The 21,446-nt window shown below is 46.2% G+C and overlaps 1 protein-coding gene across 1 annotated transcript in view; it reads left to right on the top strand.

Moving 5' to 3' along the window:
- The window catches only part of LOC130368126 (prenylcysteine oxidase 1-like), a 39,136-nt gene extending 17,690 nt beyond the window's left edge, over positions 1-21,446 (top strand). Inside the window, exons 2-6 of the mRNA XM_056571456.1 lie at positions 1,538-1,744; positions 3,371-3,545; positions 5,873-6,084; positions 9,842-9,994; positions 20,505-21,446. Coding sequence (XP_056427431.1) covers positions 1,538-1,744; positions 3,371-3,545; positions 5,873-6,084; positions 9,842-9,994; positions 20,505-21,166 — 1,409 coding nt within the window. The 3' untranslated portion in view covers positions 21,167-21,446. The remainder of the gene's footprint in view (positions 1-1,537; positions 1,745-3,370; positions 3,546-5,872; positions 6,085-9,841; positions 9,995-20,504) is intronic.

The raw sequence follows: 21,446 nt of genomic DNA, 5'->3' as shown, positions 1-21,446 counted from the left end.
TAAAACAATAGGGGTAACAATATACTAAAGGGTATTCAATAGGAGAAAAAGGCTAAGCCGGAATATGAAGTATCTACTCCGGCAGCTTAGGGGTAGAACAAATGCTATAAACAAATATACAGTAACTGTAAAACTATAGGATCCTGTGCTGGGTTAAGAGAGCACCGGACTGGTGGAACTATGATTCCAATAAGTCACAAAACACATTCACAATAGGTAAGCTACTTATCTGTAGTGCTCTCAGCTATTGAGCAGAAAGAGAGGAAGGAGGTGGAGGTACAGCTGGTTTTATATGGAGCTAGTTGGATGGGATTGGTGGGAATGAATAAAGGGGTGCGGTTGGTTGCTAGGTGACTTGCATCCTATTTATTCTTTCAATGTTGAAGTTATGGTGCATTTTTCTTTCTGCTATTGAGCTAAATAAAGAAGGAATATGCATTTGATACGAGCCTCCTGTCTGATATAAAATTAAAAGTTTTGTACAACTTGGAAATTGACATTATTGTTTTAAAATAAACGTGTATTCAGTGGCGTAACCCTTGGGCCCCCAAAGATAAGACCCCAAAAATAGTTTTACTGGTACCAGAAAACAGGCAAAAATTTTGTAAAAACATTTAAAAATAAAACTCAGGAAATCCTGCATCACAGACCTATGACGTGTGTGTTTGATCACTATCCCAGCCAAAAACAATAAAACATGTCGGTACAGGTATACAAATCAAGTCTAGTAAAAATGTTAGCTATAGTTCATAATCATTGTGGGCGATAATGTAGTATTAATATACAAAAAGGAAACCTGTCTGAGCATGGCTAAGCCCCATGCGTTCCACTGTCACTGAGCCCAGTGGTGTGGAACATATGGGGCTTAGGCACTAAACTCAGTCGTGGCCTGGGTGTGACTTCTACCTGACTGCTGGGGGAATGGGCATTGGTGTAATGGCTAGAGAGGAAGAAGAGTCTGGCTGTGACATTTAGGGTGGTCTGTAGAGGGAAGAGTTTAGAGAAGGGAAGACCTATTAGTATAGAGCTTATATAGTCAAGGTTAATGAAAGAAACAACAAGAGTTTTAGCTGCTACAGTAGTAAGAAAATGGCGGATTTTGGAGATTTTTGAGGTGCAGATGACAAGAATGTGAAATGGATTTAATATAGGGAATGGAAAAAAAATCAGTCTTCTAGCATAACTCCAAGACATCAAACCTGCCGCCCGGGAGATATGGTAGTACCAAACACAAAGATGGAAATCTAAGGTTTAGGTAGCTTAATCAATGGGGAAAATACAAGAGACATCAGAGAGACAGTCATTGACTGAGTGGCGATGTGATTTGACATCTGCAGCTCCATGAAGTGCTGCAGCAGCTGAGACTGGGCGCTGACACCAGTGGCTACGATGGAGCGAGGGAGGCGAGTAAAATCGTTTTGTTTTATTATGCAGTCAGGGCACACAGGTTAAATAGAATGTTTCACTGGACAACCCCTTTAATAACAGATTCATTTAATGTGCTGAATGTGTGATTTTATATGCTTTATCTTTCTAGCTGTTGTGGGAGCCGGGATTGGAGGAACATCGGCAGCTTATTTCTTACGGCAGAAGTTTGGCCAGCATGTCCAGATTGACATATTTGAAAATGGAGAAATAGGAGGCCGCTTGTCAGTCATAGAGATAAATGGAAACCACTATGAAGCTGGAGGGTCAGTGATACACCCCCTGAATCTACATATGAAATCATTTATACAGGAGTTGGGTGAGTATTATCTAAAACTATAGCCCTCGAGTGGAATGTGTAATCCGTAAATGACATATTGGCCCTCATTTACTAAGAAAATCGGGTTGTAAGTCTATGTTGCTTTCTTACCCGACTGCTTTTTTCCCCTGGTATTTATTATGTCGCATCCTGTTTGTCGCACGTGGGTTTTGTAGGTTTTGGTTTCCAACTCCTCTGAGCTGTCGGGAAAAAATCCACAACAATTCAACAAATTCGGGTTGGAAACCTTAATAAATACGTGGGAAAGCTCAGAAATGTCAGGTTACGCCCCTTTTTCGGGTTTGGGAGAATCCACATCGGGTCTGTCGGGAAGAAATGTTGCATAGTGTCGCAGACTGGCGCACCATGTCTGCGACATGGCGCAGACAAAGATGCGACAAAAAAAACCCGACAAAAGAGGTCGGGTTTAGAATAGTAAATGAGGGCCATTGTTTAAATCAAGTTATCATGTAAACATATTATTATTGATATATATATTTTTTATTTGTATTTATGTCTAATTTTCCATTTAACAATCTATATTTTAAAACAATTCTGAAATGTAGCAGTTTTTTAGTGTGGCAACTAAGCATAATAGCTTAATGCTTCCTGTATGGAATACCTTTTATTTTTTTGATCATTAGTCTCCATATCATCACAGAAAATATGACAATTAAAGGGGTACTCCGGGGAACTAAATCCATAGCCCATCCTTTCCCTCTCACCAACCTATGTATTTGTCTAAATATCTTTCATTAGTTATATACAGCAGAAAAAGAAGTCAAATCCTCCTTGTGTTTCTGCAAACCCCTCACGTAGACTAGCCCCCACCCAACTGGAAGACAAACTCCACGTGATTTCTGGCTTCACAGCCACACCTCCCCTCCTCCTTCCTCTCCCTGTGTGAGGATCTTGCCGAGAGAAAAACAGCCTAACACCTAACGCTGCTCTTTTCCTGCAAGGGGGGGGGGTTGTGGGGGGGCGGCGCGCGGCGCGCGGATGGTTTGAAAGAAAACATGTACAGTGTGTTTACAACAACACAGCATGCAGCCTTTACACAGAGCTGCACTGACTGCTGGGAGTTGTAGTGTGGGCTGCAAACAAGAAAAAAAAGAAAAAAAAAATTGAGGAGACAACAGAGGCCACAGGAGCTGGCAAAATCACATGAATAACTACAGGGAACACAGAACAGGTATTATGGTGGCTTTGGGGCATATTTAAAAAAAATTTTTTTTTAACTTCCCTGGATCATCCATTTTAAAGGGATCACCTGTATATACATAAGACATGATCAAGCCATTCTCAATACATAATAGTCACAGCTCACCCGCCCCCCCCCCCCCCTCTGCACATACCTAAAATACTCTCCTAATGTGGACATAGTTGAAAGTAGCGCTCAGCCAGAGACGCCACTGTCTAGTTCACAGGGGTCTCTCACGCTATTGAGCCTTACCAGCCAAAAAAGGGTCAGTACTTTGTCCTGGAGTAACCTAAAAACTCATAATACTTATTGCATAAAAATCTGATGAAATCTATCTTTGTTTTGTTTTTTGTGTTTGGTGTTTTGAATGTTTTTTGTGTTTGGTAAACCTCCAAGTATGATTTTATATTTCTTTTTGCTTCTAGGTCTCAATGCTCTACCACTGCACAGAAATCTTGTTGACATCTATAATGGGGATGAGTTTGTTTTTCAGGAGAGTGAATGGTATTTGATAAATGTCATCAAAAGGATCTGGAACTATGGTCTCAGTTTCTTTCGGATGCACATGTGGGTGGAAGACATTTTGGAGAAGTTCATGAGGTATGTCAATTTTCTGTCCACACACACATACATACAGGATATACAGCATGGTTTGGTATTACTTGAGCACATTTATTTATAGCGTACAGCAAGTCACATTTTTACTGCAGTTTATGAATATGCTCTGTTCTAGTAGGTGGCTACAAATTGCACTTGATGTGATAAACCAGATGTAGTTTCACTGGTGGCGTTTTGCTAAGATATGATACTTAAGTATTTTCCAAACAGTGTGTCTCCAGCTGTTTCAAAACTACAACTCCCAGCATGCCCGGACAGCCATGGTGAGGCTGAAATGTTGCACTTGTGACATGAATGGGAAATAAATTGCTGACATCCTTACTGGAGTGCCGCTCTTCTATTTTGGATATATGGTTTATGTGTCAGATCACGGGGAGCAGAGCACCCATCCTTGGATTGGAAGTCTATATACAGTGGTCCTGCAACATACGATGGTAATCCGTTCCAAATGGACCATAGTTTGTTGAAACCATCGTATGTTGAGGGATCCGTGCAATGTAAAGTATAGGACAGTGGTCTTCAACCTGCGGACCTCCAGATGTTGCAAAACTACAACACCCAGCCTGCCCGGACAGCCGTTGGCTGTCCGGGCAAGCTGGGAGTTGTAGTTTTGCAACATCTGGAGGTCCGCAGGTTGAAGACTACTGGTATAGGAAGATGTACTCCTGTCCCTGCCGCTCTGGACCGTCACCGCTCGTCACCTCTGCCCTGGATGTCTCCCTCCATCGCTGTCGCCGCGTCCCCGGGGTGTCCCCGACGCTCCGGCAAGGCCTCTGCTTCCCAGGCATCCTCGCTCTCAGTCACCGCCATCACGTCGCTACGCATGCCACTCCTATTGAATGGCGGGCGTGTGTAGCGACGTGATGACGACGATTGAGAGCGCAGACGATGCAGGGGATCCCGAAGAGGACGCGCCGGAGCCCCAAGGACAGGTAAGTGATCGGCGGCGGACCACACGGGACACCGTAAACGGCTATCCGGTGGCAGCTGAAGCGGTCAGTGCTGCCGGATAGCCGTTTATGCAATGGCCCCGACATACAAATGCATCGTATGTTGATGCTGCCTTCAACATGCGATGGCCTCTGAGAGGCCATCGCATGTTGAAATTATCGTATGTCGGGGGGGTCACTGTACAGTGCCGACCCTCAGGACTTTTTGCTTGTTAATTGAGTGAGACAGTGATCTAAAGCGGAGTTGCCTGAGATAATGGGACAGAAGCCAAGAGTTGTGTGTTGATATCTAATGTTTGTTTACAACTATTAAAGGGAACTAAGCATTAGATTTTACCATATATACTTCTTGACAACACGTTATATATGGTAGAATTTATCATAGGCCCAGATTTATCAAACTGTGTGAGAGAAAATGTGGAGTGATTTCCAATCAGGGCTCAGCTTTCACTTTACCAGAGCTTGTTAGCTGAGCTGTGATTGGTTGCTGTGGGAAGATCTCTCCACATTTTCTCTCACACGTTTTGATAAATCTGGGCCATCCTTACCATCCCTGAGGTATGTTCCTGCGCCCAAGGATGGTATGGATTGGAAGTTTCTAAGTCTCCCCCACTGAATCTTAAGTAGTCCCCTGGGCAGGGAGCTATACTTACCTAGTCCCGTCGCCATGGCCATAGTGACTCCTTCTCTGTGTGATTGACAGCACGCATCATCGCTCTGCTCCCTAAGCAGATGGAGCAGAGCGGAGACACAGATTGTTAATCATGCCGAGGGGGCATCACTACGGCTGGAGCAACGGGACTAGGTAATTATAGCTCCCTGCCCAGAGGACTACTTACGGGACTTGTGCTTCCCTGCCAGGAAGAGTTTGCTACAGTAATTTTCTCATCTGTATTTTAGCAGGTCCCCAAGTAAGTCTCGAGTTACTGCAAGTGACTTAGTTTGCATTAAATACTCTTATAACAATAAGTAAGTGTTTGTCTCTCTGAGCCCCACTGGTTGCCACTGGGGTGTCTTGTCCCCATGAGAGAACCTCCAGCTCTGCCAACCGCTGGGACAGTGTCATTCCAACACATGACCCCCCCCCCCCCCCCCCCCCACAAGCCATCTAGCTATTCTATGTTGGAGAGAAAAGATTATGTTGACCCATGTGGTCCCACTACTTTTCTCTGCCAGGCAGATACATGAAGTCAGGTTAAATGCCCACTGCCCACCCACCAGCCAGGAGCCACTTTAAGAAGGGACTGAGGAGCCAGGGGGTCAGAGTGAGTAATGTTATAATAAAAACATATAGGAAAATAAAGAGCCATCATGACAACTCCTGTAAACAGATCACTCACCTGTTTTTATTGTTTGCAGGATTTATCAGTATCAGAACTTGGACTATTCTTTCTCCAGCATTGACTCTATGTTTCATGCCATCGGTGGAAATGATTACATCACAAAGCTGAATGGGACCCTGGGTGAAGATATGCAGAAATCTGGTTTCTCTCAGAGATTTATTGATGAAATGGTGGTTCCATCACTAAGAGGCAACTATGGACAAGGAGCTAAAGTCAACAGCTTTGTTGGTAAGAGCCTAAACCTGGGACGAAAGTTAGATGGCTTGTAGCGGTGCACCACTCCCCTCAGTCTTCCTGAGAAGAGTATGGATTATGGAAGCTTTTTAACCCCTTCCCGCTATTGGACATATGCATACGTCCAGACGAACTACACGTTCGCGCAAATGGACGTATGCATACGTCCAAGCGATCTCCTGCTCCGCCGCTGTCAATCACAGCCGGAGTCCCACCGCAGCTGCCGGGGCCACGATCGCAACGGTCCCGCCAGCATTAACCCCATAAATGCCGTGATCAGCTCTGATCACGGCATCTATGGTGTTTGCAGGGGGAGCGCTCTCCCCCTGCCCACTAACGGCGGTGCCGCGATAAAATAAGGGGGATCGGGGGTGTCCAAGACACCCTCGATCCCTGTGAAGAGATAGGAGTGAGGTGGCAGGGGTGCCACCCCCTCCTATCCCTGCTATTGATCGGTGGAGCGACCGACCAATAGCAGACTGGGGGCGGGTTGGGGGGGGTTAAAGTTCGGTTACCCCCGCTATGCCCACCCATCGGTGTCCGGGCACAGCGGGGGAAACCGTGTAGTAGCCGTGGCGGTCACTTACCCAGCGGCGGCAGAGCTCCAGAAGACGGCGGCGGCTGTGATCATGGCGGCGGTGGAGGGGAGTATGGCGGTGGCGTCGTGTCCGGGAGTCTGTTGCCTAGCAACATCTGCAGGGCGACAGTTTGGAGAGTGGTCTCTAAACTGTGGCCCTCCAGATGTTGCAAAACTACAACTCCCACCATGCCTTGACAGCTGTTTGCTGTGTTGGCATGCTGGGATTTGTCGTTTTGCAAGATGGGGTTCAGGCTAGAGATCACTGACAGTGGTCTCTAAACTGTAGCCCTCCAGATGTTACAAAACTACAACTCCCAGCATGCCCAGACAGCAGTTTGCTGTGTTTGCATGCTGAGATTTGTAGTTTTTAAACATCTGGAGGGCTACAGTTTAGGGACCACTGTCGGTGATCTCCAGCCTGAACCCCTCTAAATCTTGCAAAACTACAACTCCGAGCATTCAGGAACAGCAAAAGGCTGCATAACTAAGTCTCCCAGCATTCCCTTTGGCAATCAGTAAATGCTGAGAGTTGTAGTTCTGCAACAGCTGGAGGCACACTGTTTGGGAAATACCGAGTTAGGTAATAGGTTCTATTACCTAACTCAGTATTTTCCAACCAGTGTGCCTCCAGCTGTTGCAAAACTACAACTCCCAGCATGCGTGTTCTGTCAGTGCATGCTGGGAGTTGTAGTTTTGCCCCCCCCCCTCCTATGTGAATGTACAGGTTACATTCACACTGGCAGCGGATTACAGTGAGTTCCCCGCTTCAAGCTTGAGCTGCGGCAAATTTTCCGCCGCAGCTCAAACTCCTAGCGGGAGACTCGGTGAAATCCGCCGCCAGTGTGAATGTAGCCTAAAAACACTACACTAACCTAAAATAAAGTGTAAAACACTACATATACACACGTACACTACCCCCCCCCCCCCCAATAAAAATGAAAAAGCGTATCCTACGGCAGTGCTTCCAAAATGGAGCCTCCAGCTGTTGCAAAACAAAAACTCCCAGCATTTCAGGACAGCCATTGACTGTCCAAGCATGCTGGGAGTTTTGCAACAGCTGGAGGCACCCTGTTAGGGGTATTCTACGCCAGTGATTCCCAATGTCCACCACTATGCAAATCCCTAATTTAGGCCTCAAATGGGCATGGCGCTCTCACTTTGGAGCCCTGTGGGGTATCGCCGTACTCGAGGGGTACAGTAAGCCTTAACACCCCACAGGTGTCTGATAGATCTTTGAAACAGGGGTCTGTGAAAATGAAAAATAAGATTTTTAATTCGCACAGCCCACTGTTCCAAAGATCCGTCAAATGCCAGTGGGGTGTAAATTCTCACTGGACCCCTTATTACATTCTGTGAGGGGTGTAGTTTTAAAAATGGGGTCCACTGTTCTGTCCACTGGGGGGTCCACTGTTCTGGCTCCACGGGGGGCTTTGTAAATGCACATGGCCAAATTCTTATGGGGTATTTCTATACTCGGAAGAGAAAAGGGGTTACAAATTTTGGGGGGTATTTTCTGCTATTATCCCTTGTAAAAATGTAAAATTTGGGGGAAACCAAGCATTTTAGTGTAAAAAAAATAAATAAAAAAATATTTTTTTTTTACATATGCAAAAGTCGTGAAACACTTGTGGGGTATTAAGGTTCACTTTACCCCTTGTTACGTTCCCCTTGCTGCTGAACTTTGAAGCCCTCTGATGTCTTCCAAAAGTAAAAACTCTTCAATTTTATGATGCAAACATAAAGTAGACATATTGTATATGTGAATCCCCCAAAAAAATTTTGGGGAATATCCATTTTCCTTACAAGCAGAAAGCATCAAAGTTAGAAAAATGCTAAATTTTCAATTTTTTCATCAAATTTGGGGATTTTTCATCAAGAAAGGATGCAAATTACCACAAAAATTGACCACTATGTTAAAGTAGAATGTCACGAAAAAACACAATCTCTGAATCAGATTGATAACTAAAAGCATTCGAGTTATTAATGTTTAAAGTGACAGTGGTCAGATGTGCAAAAATGGGCTGCGTCCTTAAGGGGTTAAAGGGAACCTGTCACCATGAAAATGTTCTTCAATCTACTCACACTATGTTATAGAGCAGGATGGGCAGAGCAGACTTATATATAGTTTTATGTGAAAAAATTCAGTGTAACTTGTAAATTCTTCATGTAAACCTCTGCCCATTATGGCTTAGGAATCCAGAGGGCGGAACTACTCAGTGATTGACAGCTATCTCTGTAGCAGTGCGCATACAAAAATAACGGTCACCGATAAGGACCGCCCACTAAATTCCTAAGCACTGAATGAGCGGAGGTTTACATGAAAAGAACACATCTTTTCACCTAAAATTATATATATATATATATATATATATATATATATATATATATATATATATATAATTATCTCTATCTATATATCTATCTATATCTCTATCCTCTTCAATAACGTTGTCGATGGATTGAACAGAATTTTCACGGTCACTGGTTCCCTTTTTAAGGTGTTTTTCCCACAAATATATGGCTAATGGGGAAAAAAAAACTTAAATGGTCGTTCATTTTTCTACTCTCTTCACACAGAAGATACTGTGATATATCATGTTAAAGAAATACCTCTTTCTTCACTTATCAGGCTCCATTTGTCTGAAATCTATGGAGAATGGCAGGGGAAGAAAGAGTTAAAGGTTACAACAGCTTTAGGAAGTTCTATATCTTACCCAGGGCTTGATTCACAGCTTACACTGCTCAGCACTGTTCTATAATATCCACCATGCTGCTGTTAATTGTATGAGGGTATTAAGTATAGGGGGACAGGATTTCCTCTTCTCTGTGCGCAGTGAATGGAGGTGAAAATGGGAGAAAAATGCCTTACGAAAGTTACATTATATCCAGAAATGGTGTTATATCCCATGTATGCACCCACCCTAACTCCTCCTGAAATGCTTTTCCAAAGGTTAGTGAGTATTACCTTGATCTATAATGAAACATAGTGCAACTTGCTGATATACTTTGCATTTCGAATCCTCACTATTATCAATATCTCTGGTCAGTGAAGTGAAATTTTATTTAAAAAAAAAAGACTGTTCTGTACGAAGACTGTTGATTTCTCCATACTAGCATGTATTCTTGTGTATTCTATTTTAGTAAAATTTTATTCCCAAATTTATCTTCCAGGGGCCGTGTCTCTAGCTTGTGCTGATTCAGGACTTTGGGCAGTGGAAGGCGGTAATAAACTAGTTTGCACTGGTCTTCTCTCTGCTTCAAAGGCCCAGCTAGTTCGGGGCACTGTTATCTCTGTACAAGAGAGGGTTCGTCCTACAAAGTCAGGTAAGTTTCCTTATTCCTTACATTCCTTTAGTCATGGAGCACTCTGCATAGATACCATAATCATTAAAAAGGAGGCTTACTCGGGTGGAATTTTTTTTTTTTTTAAATCAACTCGTGCTAGAAAGTTAAACAGATTTGTAAATCACTTCTATTAAAAATTCTTAATCCTTCCAGTACTTATTAGCGGCTGTATACTACAGAGGAAATTCTTTTCTATTTGGATTTTTTTTCACTACCACAGTGCTCTCTGCTGATACCTCTGTCCATTTTAGGAACTGTCCAGAGCAGGAGAGGTTTACTATGGGGACAGAAAAGAAATCCAAAAAGAAAAGAATTTCCTCTGTTGTATACAGCCGCTAATAAGAACTGGAAGGATTAAGATTTTTTAATAGAAGTAATTTACAAATCTGAAAGAATATATATATAGTTATCGCTGTAGTATACACACTGGTATTGCTGATAATAGTAACTGACCTGCATGAAATCTAGTTTCTGATAAGGATCGGTGATTGCGAGGTATATGTAAGGATTCCTCAGAATAGCTGGTACAGTGCGATCGCTGTATAATGCAGTGGAGAGGAGTTCTCAAAGTGCGCTCCGTAGAAATGTGGGCTCCCAGCAGTGATACTCCAGAAGTTGCAAGTGGTCTTTTTGCTAGTGTCTTCCGGAGGTTACTTGTGTTTTCTTTAATGATGTATCCCAGGGTGTTGCACTTAAAGGGTCCGGCCTCTAGGAAGGGGTGTGAGCGGCAGTGGGTGCGTGCCCCCGGCCGGTGGCACCTCTACCAGCTTTCGCGCACGCTACGATAAGGTTAAAGTTCCGACTGAGTGGAATGTGAGTGACGTCACTACGGTGTACTCAGCAGTCCAAAAGGCTATCGACACGTTTCGGAAGGCTCGGTTTCCTTCGTCTGGATTCCTTCGAAGGAATTTACTAGCGAAAAGACCACTTGCAACTTCTGGAGTATCACTGCTGGGAGCCCACATTTCTACGGAGCGCACTTTGAGAACTCCTCTCCACTGCATTTACAGCGATGGCACTGTACCAGCTATTCTGAGGAATCCTTACATATACCTCGCAATCATCGATCCTTATCAGAAACTAGACTTCATGCAGGTCAGTTACTATTATCTGCAATACCAGTGTGTATATTACAGCGCTTACTATATATATTCTTTCAGTTCATTACTCTTCACGTAGTGTGCATCTATAGGGGAGCACATTCTTAGTATAGCAGCAGTATATTCACACATCAACCAGACCTGTCCAGCGCTAGTGACCATTTTCCAGTTTAATTTACAAATCTGTTTTTTAACTTTCTGGCACCAGTTGATTTAAAAAAAAAAAAAAAAATCCACCGGAGTACTCCTTTAATAGTGAATTAATTATAATTTGTAATTTTTTTTATGATGCATAAGAAAATAAATGACGCTCTCCCTTCAGCCACTAGTAGAGGAAGGGTATGGCATACGATTTACTTGTTGAGTTTATTTATGTAGTAAACTCCTCAACTCTATTTAGTGGTAGCTGCAGAAAGCCAGATAGTTATCACTTAAATAGGTACCGTATTTATTGGGGTATACCACGCACCGGCCTATAACACGCACCCTCATTTTATCAAGGATATTTGGGTAAAAAAAGGTTTTTACCCAAATATCCTTGGTAAAATGAGGGTGCGTGTGTGCGCGTGTATACCCCGATATACCTCCAGGAAAGGCAGGGGGAGAGAGGCCGTCGTTGCCCGCTCCTCTCCCCCTGCCTTTCCTGGGGTCTAGAGCCCTGCTGCCGGCCCTTCTCACCCCCTGGCTATCGGCGCCGCTGCCCGTTCTCTCCCCCTGACTATCGGTGCCGGCGCCCCATTGCCGGCGCCAATAGCCAGGGGGAGAGAAGCGGTGCCGACAGCCAGGGGGAGAGAAGGGGCAGCGGCACCCATTGCCGGCGCCGCTGCCTCGTTGCCTCCCCCCATCCCCGGTGACATAATTACCTGGGTCGGGTCCGCGCTGCTGCAGGCCTCCGGCGCTCGTCCCCTGCGTCGTTGCTATGCACGGCGCGGCGCACTGACGTCATGCGCCGCGCAGCGCATAGCAACGTCGCCGGGGACGCACGCCGGAGGCCTGCAGCAGCGCGGACCCGACCCAGGTAATTATGCCACCGGATGGGGGGGGCAGCGGCGCCGGCAATGGGTGCCGCTGCCCTTTCTCTCCCCCTGGCTGATAGCCAGGGGGAGAGAAGGGCCGGCAGCAGGGCTCTAGACCCCAGGAAAGGCAGGGGGAGAGAAGCGGGCAGCGACGGCCTCTCTCCCCCTGCCTTTCCTGGGGGTGTATCGGCGTATAACACGCACATAGACTTTAGGCTAAAAATTTTTGCCTAAAAAGTGCGTGCTATACTTCCGATTAATACGGTAATTAAAGGAGTTGTCTGGCCAAAACATTCTGTTTTAAAGGGGTACTCTGGTGAAAACAAATTGTTTAATTTGACATGGGCAGAGGTGGCAGCAGAGAGCACTGTGGTCAGCCAAAAAATAACTATACAACTTCCTCTGCAGCATACAGCAGCTGATAAGTACTGGAAGGATCAATTTATATAGAAGTAATTTACAAATCTGTTAAACTTTCTGGCACCAGTTGATTAGAAAAAAAAATGTTTCCCACCAGAGTACCCCTGGCCAGGGAGGGGGTAAGTAAAAATGGAAACCCAAAAAAACTCTTACCTTACTTGCTAACGTTCTGCTGCCAGTATAATGGTCATCGGTCACCTCTGTCCAGCGCCTCTGCGTTTAGGGACGTGACGTCACAGGTGCCCAATTGAAGAACCCCCTCCCTTACCAGAAAAAATAATAAACCTTTTAAAAAAAAAAAAAAAAAAAATGTTTTGGCCGGTCAACCCCCTATTTCCATCTCAAATAGGTATCCACTATCCAGAGGGTATCCATCAATTTTCAGAGAAAAAGGAAATCCCCCCCCCCTCCCCCCGAAATGAGTGGAGTGTACTGCATTTGCATGGACAGCACTCCATTCATATTCTAGGAGGCTTCTGAACATTGCCAAGGTCAGTGCTATTTTTGGAAGCCCCATAGAGATTAAATAGTGTTTTGGTCGCACATATGGTGACCTCCACTCATTCTAGGGTGCAGTTTCCATTGGTTCTTGGAATTGATGGATCCTCTGGTTATTTCCCATTGTGGATAGGGCATAATTATTTCAGATGGGAATACAATTTGATGTGGACAAATGCTGATGAAATAATGCAGACATTAATATAGTGATTAAAGAGATTTGCCAAAACGCTAGTGTGAAACGGGTCTTAGAGTATGTTCTCATGGGCGTGTTTACAGAGAGTTTCCCGCTGTGAATTTCAGCCTCGGCGGATTCTATTAATCGGAAATTCCGCAGCAGACCCCATTGAAGTCAATGTGAACTCGCTGTACACCCGCCCTATGTGAATGTTTCCTAATGGTAGGGTCACACGTAGAGTATACACAGTGTATTTCACTCTGTGCAAAATCTGCTGCACACTGGGAAATATGCTGCATATCGTCTCACCCGGTGGCAGCCGTGTGTTTGCTAATAGGAGAATACACAGCATATTTCCAATGCTCAGCGGATTTTTTTCAGCGTGAAATATGCTGTGTACATGCTATGTGTGACCCTACCCTTAAGGTGTATTTTGTTTTGCACAAAGGATTTGATCAGTTTGTAGCTCCATCCTATACAAGTGAAGTGCTCATGCCGCTGTACAGAACACTGGTGAGACCTCACTTGGAGTATTGTGTGCAGTACTGGAGGCCGTATCTCCAAAAGGATATTTGTGGTCAGGACTTAACAGTGTGCGTGGTCTTACCTGTTACCTGCTGCCAGGGAAACCTGAAAGAGATGATTAATACCACTCGAAGCTTAACAACTACCTGCCCCTTGAACAGCGGTTGGGGTGTGCCTGAAAACCGCGTCGAGGGTCTGCCTTTAGAGGGCATCCCCTTATGTACATGATAAATGAAAGAAAGGGTGAGGCGGGTGGGTTTGGCCAACCCAGCATACGCCCCTAGGGAGGGGTTGCCGGGGATTAAATATCCTAAGCCCCTCCCACAAATGCAGCCTGATAGGCTTTCTACTTGTGGTCAGGACTTATCAGTGTGCGTGGTCTTACCTGTTACCTGCTGCCAGGTAAACCTGAAAGAGACATGATTAATACCACTCGAAGCTTAACAACTACCTGCCCCTTGAACAGCGGTTGAGGTGTGCCTGAAAACCACGTCGAGGGTCTGCCTTTAGAGGGCAAAAAGACAACACTATTAGGGTAATTTGAAAGTGAACTTGAATATAAAGCTAAATGATGAAACGCATTAGCCATCTCCCTTGAGGGATCTGGGACATACGTGGCGTACGCATCAGAGCGCCACCTGCCCAACTTTTGAATCACATGTACTGGCACCTTATGCCTGGAGGCCGCTGATGCCGCTCCTATCCGAAAGGAGTGCCCTGAGTATTCCCTGGGGTTGTTGCCTAACGTACGAAGTAACGTGCGAATATGTGACATGAACGTGGAAGTAGTCAGCGCCCCTGCACCGAAGGGCAACAGAGGTGACTCCGGAGGTTTGGCGTGTAGAATGTTAGCCAGTTGTGACAACACCGCCACCGGGCACCATTTATTACCTGAAGGGAAATACCTCACCACTGCACCCCACCTGCATGTCTTAGTGACAGAAAGTGCAACCTCAAACCAAGAACCCTGCCACCTCAAGTGAGCTTTCTGTAAGTGTGTGGTGCCCCGCCTAGCACATGAGAATTCTCCTGGACGGAGGAAACCATAAAAAGCCAGATACACGGCAGACTTTAGAATCAAGCTGCGCTTGAAACCGAACGGGTTACCGTCCAAAGCATCGGACAACGCCCTGAACAGGTCACCGCCAATAGGTCTCCGGAGAGCCAGAACTCTGGAGCTACGGGCCAAGACCCCTCTGAGCGCAGCCTTGACAGCCTGAGATGAAAGAATAGAGAGCCTATCCGGGTGAGCTAAAGAAATGAAGTGCTGGATACCTGACAGATAAGATTTGATGGTGCTATGAGATAAGTGCAGAGAAGAGTGGCAAAAACCGATGAAAGATAGAATGACCTTAGTGTCCGAAGAGAAAGGAATATTGTGATGCGATAGATAAGACCTAAAAGTGTTGTAAGCCGCGTGGTATGCCTTCTTAGTGTTGGGTGCCAAGGCGTCAGACATTAAGTCCCGGGCCACTTTCGTGTAATAGGCTAATCCATGACTAGCTGGGCCAAACCTGGGGCCTGAGCTCCGACCAGCTCTGCCTGTGGGACCACCTGTGAAAAAAGAGGGAAATTAGCCCTGGATAGCGCATCGGGAGCTGTATTCTTCACCCCCGGTATATGTATGGCCACAAAATTAAACTTGAACTTCAGGGACACCCAGACTAACTTACGAACGAACCTCATGACTGTGGCGTGATTGGAACTGCCTTTATTTACTATGTCTACCGTCGCCTGATTGTTGCATAGGAATTGCACCGTCTGCCCTGCCCATTTGTCACCCCATACCACTGCCGCCGCGACAATAGGCAATATTTCAAATAGAGCAGACGTGCTGCCAAAACCCCCCAGAGCTAACATCTGCTCGGACCATTGCCCCGCCATCCACCTGTTGCCCCACACTGCACCATATCCGGTGGAAGATGACGCATCGGTGCAGACTTTGGGGGACCACTCGGAGGCTGGCGGAACAAACATCGCTGTGCCATTCCAATGCTCCATGTACCTGTCCCACATCCCAAGATCAGCCAGGGCTTGCCGATCCAGGGATACCCTACTGTGCTGGTGTGGGACATCGTGTAGGAGGGACAAGATCCTGGACACAAATGACCTACCCTGCGGAATGACCCTCATGGCAAAAGCAAGCATGCCTAGCAAACTTTGTAACTCAACCTTGGTCGTGATGCGAGAGATCGTGAACTTGTGGATGGTCTGTCTGATTCTATTGAGTTTGTCGGTAGGCAGGCTAACTTGCATGGTAACTGAGTATAGGACTACTCCCAGCAAGGTGAGGCATCTGGCTGGACCAACTGTCTTCTTGGGAGACACCGGCACCCCGATGTCGGCAAACAGCTTGAGTAATCTGCCCAACTGGCCTGGCTCTTCCCTTGGACCACTGAGCAGAAGAAAGTCATCCAGATAATGGATGACTTGGCTGCATCCGGAGACATTGACCAGCAGCCAGTGCAATGCCTGGGCCAGTTGGTCAAACAACCACGGGCTGCTTTTACAACCGAGGGTCAGCTTGGTAGCGAAATAATATGAACCCTGCCACTTAAGCCCGAACCATTGCCACTGATCCCTGCGTAACGGAAGCAACTTAAACGCGTCTGTGACGTCTGCTTTAGCCATCCAGGCCCCTGGACCGAGTTTCAGGATGAGCTGAATGGCCTCGTCTATCGATGAGTACTGCATGCTAAATTCGTCTGATGGTATGAGCGAATTGATGCTGGGAATTACTGAACCGTGAGGAGCCGACAAGTCAAAAATCATCCTTTTCTTCCCACTGAACTTCCCCGTCGCCACCCCTACCGGGCTGACTCTCCATGAAGTGAAGGGAGAAACTGCAAAGGGCCCAATCATGTAACCTTTCAATAACTCTGTTTGTTAAATCGGTGATGACTACGGGATCGTGCAGAGCCGTCAACAAATTATCACATTCATGTGTGGATTGTGGAATCGTGACCATGCCAGCGTGGAAACCCTCTGTCAACCCGGTGACCAACCACTGCACCCAGGCCGGGTCTGGGTGATCTACGAGTAAGGCAGCTAGGACTGCGGTACGAGCCCCGCCTAGTCATGCTGGCCCCTTTTGCCTGCAAGCCGAGCCCGGGTGTGCCCTAAAACAGTAAAAACAGACATGAAACAACCTGCAGTTGCTGTAGTTGCAGGAAGAGAGATTGTAATTGTTGCATATCTGCGAGCCACCGAGGTAATGCACCGGATGGCCCAACTTATCCACTGATGGAGCGGGCCTTGAGAAGGTATCTGAGGATGTGTATGGTCTGGCCGCCCCATGCTCCCCCTGCTGCCCAAGCCCTGCGCACCATGCGGTGGCGTGAGTGATGGCCTGACAGTGAGCGCACGCTGGGAACTTCAGATTCGCAAAATGACTGCAAAACATCTGCGAGTCCTCTAGGCTCCAGTCAGTCACGTAACCATCCTGGCTGAAAGCGGCCGCTGCCATAGCCGAGAAACTTCTATGATAGTCGTAGAAGTGGGTACCACCATACTTGTACGCATACTCAGTGACCCTCAGCAAGTACAGGTCGAGCTCCTCCCTTCTCTCCGGCCTAACAGAGCATATCACTTCCCTGTACTTGCTGAAGGCAATAACATACTCATGAATGTTCAATTTCCGTTTCAACCTAGCGTCCTTACTTTTGAGGACCACTGATAACTCTGCACAAGCTACCGTCTTAGTGTCCTCCACATCAAAAGCAGATATCAGAAGTGAAGCCAAGTTAATGTCCTTCCCGTCCAGTATGTCCTTTCTCAGGGCCGCCGGGACAAAATGCACCGGTGACACCCTTGTTGGCCCTGGACGCCTTCCTGGGTTGACCTCTACTGCTGGGGCAGTTGCTACGGCAGAGGCAGGCCCCTGTGGGGCTACTGGGGCTGCCGACTCCTGAGTACCCCTCTTCTCAAGAGACTCCAGTCTGCCCATCATGGATATCATCATGGCATGTAGTTCATTTAGTGTAGCCTGGCTCGAGGTACCCTCCAGAGTGCCAGTAGCATCCTGATCCGCCAAGAGGAGCTTATACAAGTCCGCTTTATGGGCGGTGGCCGGGAAAGGAATTGCCCTCTTGCGCAATTCCTCCATTAGCTTGGGAATCGTCCATGCTCTGTATGCCGCAGAGGAGGACGTCCCTCGCATGGAGCTCCTGCCTGGAGTTTCGGGGATGGACATTGGGTCCTCGATGTCTGAAACGTGAGACATGACCTGTCCGGGCCGAAACGGGTGTCGGGGGAAAAAGCGATAATAGTGAGTACCTTGACAAAATGAAAACGTGCCCCCCTCAATGACAGCTACTGACCTGACCCCTAACGAAACCACAACGAATCGAAATATCCGATTGAAACCTGTAACGCCTGTGGATAGCCAAATGAGAACACTTATTACCTCGTACCCCTGACCGTGCCTGAAGTGTGCAAAGGTGTGGACCCTGAAACGAGTGATGACCGCAAGTCGAGTGTACCCCTTAGTCACCTTGCACGTGGCATCAGGGGTACCGACAGTATGTAGGAGAGCGCTATGAAATGCATGACGCGTGTAGCCATGATGTGTATTACGACAGTGAATACCTCCTGACAGCGGGCCAAGATTACAGTACGCACCATCTCTGACTAACTAGCAACGGTCCTGAAGACGTGTCAGCAACCATCGCAGGTAAACGGTCACCCTTGAAGAAGAGTCAAGATAACAGCAACCGTTACCCATGTATCGGGAAATGCTCTGAACGCGTGCCAGACCAATGAATGCACTGTAATCCCTCTGACGGATTGGAGTCAGACTACTCTTGATAACAGCGTCTATGTGATACCGCTACTGTATGTACCATTTAAGTTGGTGTAGACCAATATTATGTGAACTGAAAACGGAAGGCGCGAACTGGCCCCACTACCAGGGAAGTGACAACCAAAGTGCAACACAAGAACAGAAAAAACAAGCGAAATCGCTGTGCGGCTAGTACTAACCGAAGCCCCTAGGCGTAGATGCAATGTACAACACAGGAACGTAGCGACCACCTAACCGGAATGCACCCAATCTGAAACAAAATAATAACCAGTGTTTCTGAGCTGAAACTAACCACAGAGTTACCTAGCTAACAAACCTGAAAAATGACCCGACTAAACCCACGCTAGCCCCCTACTGCCCCCCTCCCTGTTGATGTGAACCATAATCGTGTGAATGAATTACTGGGTATCTATATGTATGAGTGCATATATGCGGGGGAGGGGGGGGCATCCACCTTATCTCTTTCTTTCAATATATATATTTTATTATTATTATTATTTATATATATATATATATATATATATATATATATATATATATATATATATATATATATATATATATATATATATATATATATATATATAGATATAGATATTTTTTTTTTTTTCCGTTTGTGCATGTGTTTGAGGCCTATGCCCCCCCAAACACCGGTGCACCTGCCAGAATTATACCACCTCCAATACCAACACAGTGTATGCATGAAAATACCACTATACATGCCCCCCCCCCCTTTTTTTTTTTTTTTGTACCACAGCACCACCTGCTGTCCGCAGGTGGAACTGCAGCCAGAAAACAGCTACTCACCTGGCCTGCCGACTCCACTCAACCAGAGACCCAGCGTGTCACGTGAGACCCTGGAGCTGTGCGCCCACGTGGGACGCATCTCCCGGCGCTGGCTGCGTGAGAGCGACCGTACCCTGCCGTGAGGCCTGCCCCAGCACCCGCTGACCTACGTGAGGGTATATCGTCCCCCCCCCCCCGAGCGCAATGGCACTCCGACCACGTGTGGATGCGCCGGAGCAGGGAGAATCCGGGTGCCGCGTCTCCCCGCCCACCCCCGCTGCAGCCACGCGCCACATAAAATATATCTGCATGACCGGCCAGCCTGGCTAAGCTGTCGGTGCCCCCTGAAGGATACTGCCGCCTTGCGGACCTTGGGTGCCGGAGACCGCCCGCCTGAGGGGAGAAAAGCTGTGGCCCAGGGCACCCAAGTGAGTGAACAACCCGCCGGTACTCCGACACTTACCTGTATCACCAGTCCCACCTGCCTAGCGTACGCAACGAAAATCCCAGCCGATTTCGCCAACCCAGCATACGCCCCTAGGGAGGGGTTGCCGGGGATTAAATATCATAAGCCCCTCCCACAAATGCAGCCTGATAGGCTTTCTACATATACTCTAGAGAGAGTTCAGAGAAGATACTAAACTAGTACATGGATTGCAGGATAAAACTTACCAGAAAAGGTTAAAGGACCTTAACATGTATAGCTTGGAAGAAGGAAGATATAGAGGGGATATGATAGAGACTTTTAAATACATAAAGGGAATCAACACGGTAAAGGAGGAGAGGAGATATAAAAGAAGAAAAACTACCACAAGAGGACATAGTTTTAAATTAGAGGGGCAAAGGTTTCTGCAGTAATATCAGGAAGTATTACTTTACTGAGAGAGTAGTGGGTGCATGGAATAGCCTTCCTTCAGAAGTGGTCGCTGCAAATACAGTGAAGGAGTTTAAGCATGCATGGGATAAGCATAAGGCTATCCTTCATATAAGATAGGGCCAGGGACTATTCATAGTATTCAGATCATTGGGCAGACTAGATGGGCCAAATGGTTCTTATCTGACGGCACATTCTATAATTATGAATCCTTTATTGCACACTATGCTAGTAATTCTAGATCTGTGTTTTGGTATCAATTTTGTTAATAATTTCATCTTTAATTTTCAGGAGATACCGTGAAACTGTATGAAGTCAATTATGAGACTGACAAAGGGCCCACACTAGACATGTATGACATTGTTATCATTGCAACACCGCTCATCAAAGAAATTGGCAACATTAAATTCCTTGGCTTTGAGCCACCAATAGAGACTGTTTCCAAGCCATTCCATCAGATAGTAGCCACCTTTGTCCACGGACAGATCAACACTTCTTTCTTTGGTTGTCCAAAACCATGCCAGTTCTCTGTATCCGAAATATCAACCACCGATAGATCAAACCTTTTCTTTAATAGCATTGGCCCCGTGTATCCAGTGAAACCGACGACTGAATCTGAAATTTCCAAAGCCTCTGATATTAAAGTCTGGAAGATCTACTCTTCTGAGCACTTGACAGATGAACAGTTGCGTCGATTGTTTGAGTCTTATGATGCAGTTATTGTAAAGGATTGGTTGGCTTTTCCAAAGTACAGCCCCCCAGAGAAACTACCTCCTGTAATACTGCACCATGACATTTATTATGTCAACGGTATAGAAGGAACAGCGAGTGGCATGGAGATGAGCGCCGTCTCTGCAAAGAATGTTGCTCTTTTGTCTTACCATCGCTGGTATGGAAAGGATGGACAGATCGACCAGCAAGATTTAGTAGAGCGTCTCAAGTCTGAGTTATAGTGTTTTTTTTTTTTTGCCCTACAACTGTGATTCTGGCCTAAAAATCAGCCATACCTTCTAAAGGTCATAAAATGAAGCTAGGAAGGCCATGTCTGCACTAAATTATTTTTTTTTTTTTTTTACTTGTTCTTCTGTCATTTACTTACTGAGACTGATCACTATAATCTGCCATGTCTAATCCAACTATAATCGATAGCACAATCAGTAATGCTGCCGAGCTTAAAGGGGTACTCCGGTGAAAACCTCTTTTCTTTTAAATCAACTGGTGGCAGAAAGTTAA

Source organism: Hyla sarda, chromosome 4 (assembly GCF_029499605.1).
Source record: "Hyla sarda isolate aHylSar1 chromosome 4, aHylSar1.hap1, whole genome shotgun sequence".
NCBI classification, from domain to species: domain Eukaryota; kingdom Metazoa; phylum Chordata; class Amphibia; order Anura; family Hylidae; genus Hyla; species Hyla sarda.
This window is presented reverse-complemented; position numbering and strand designations above follow the sequence as displayed.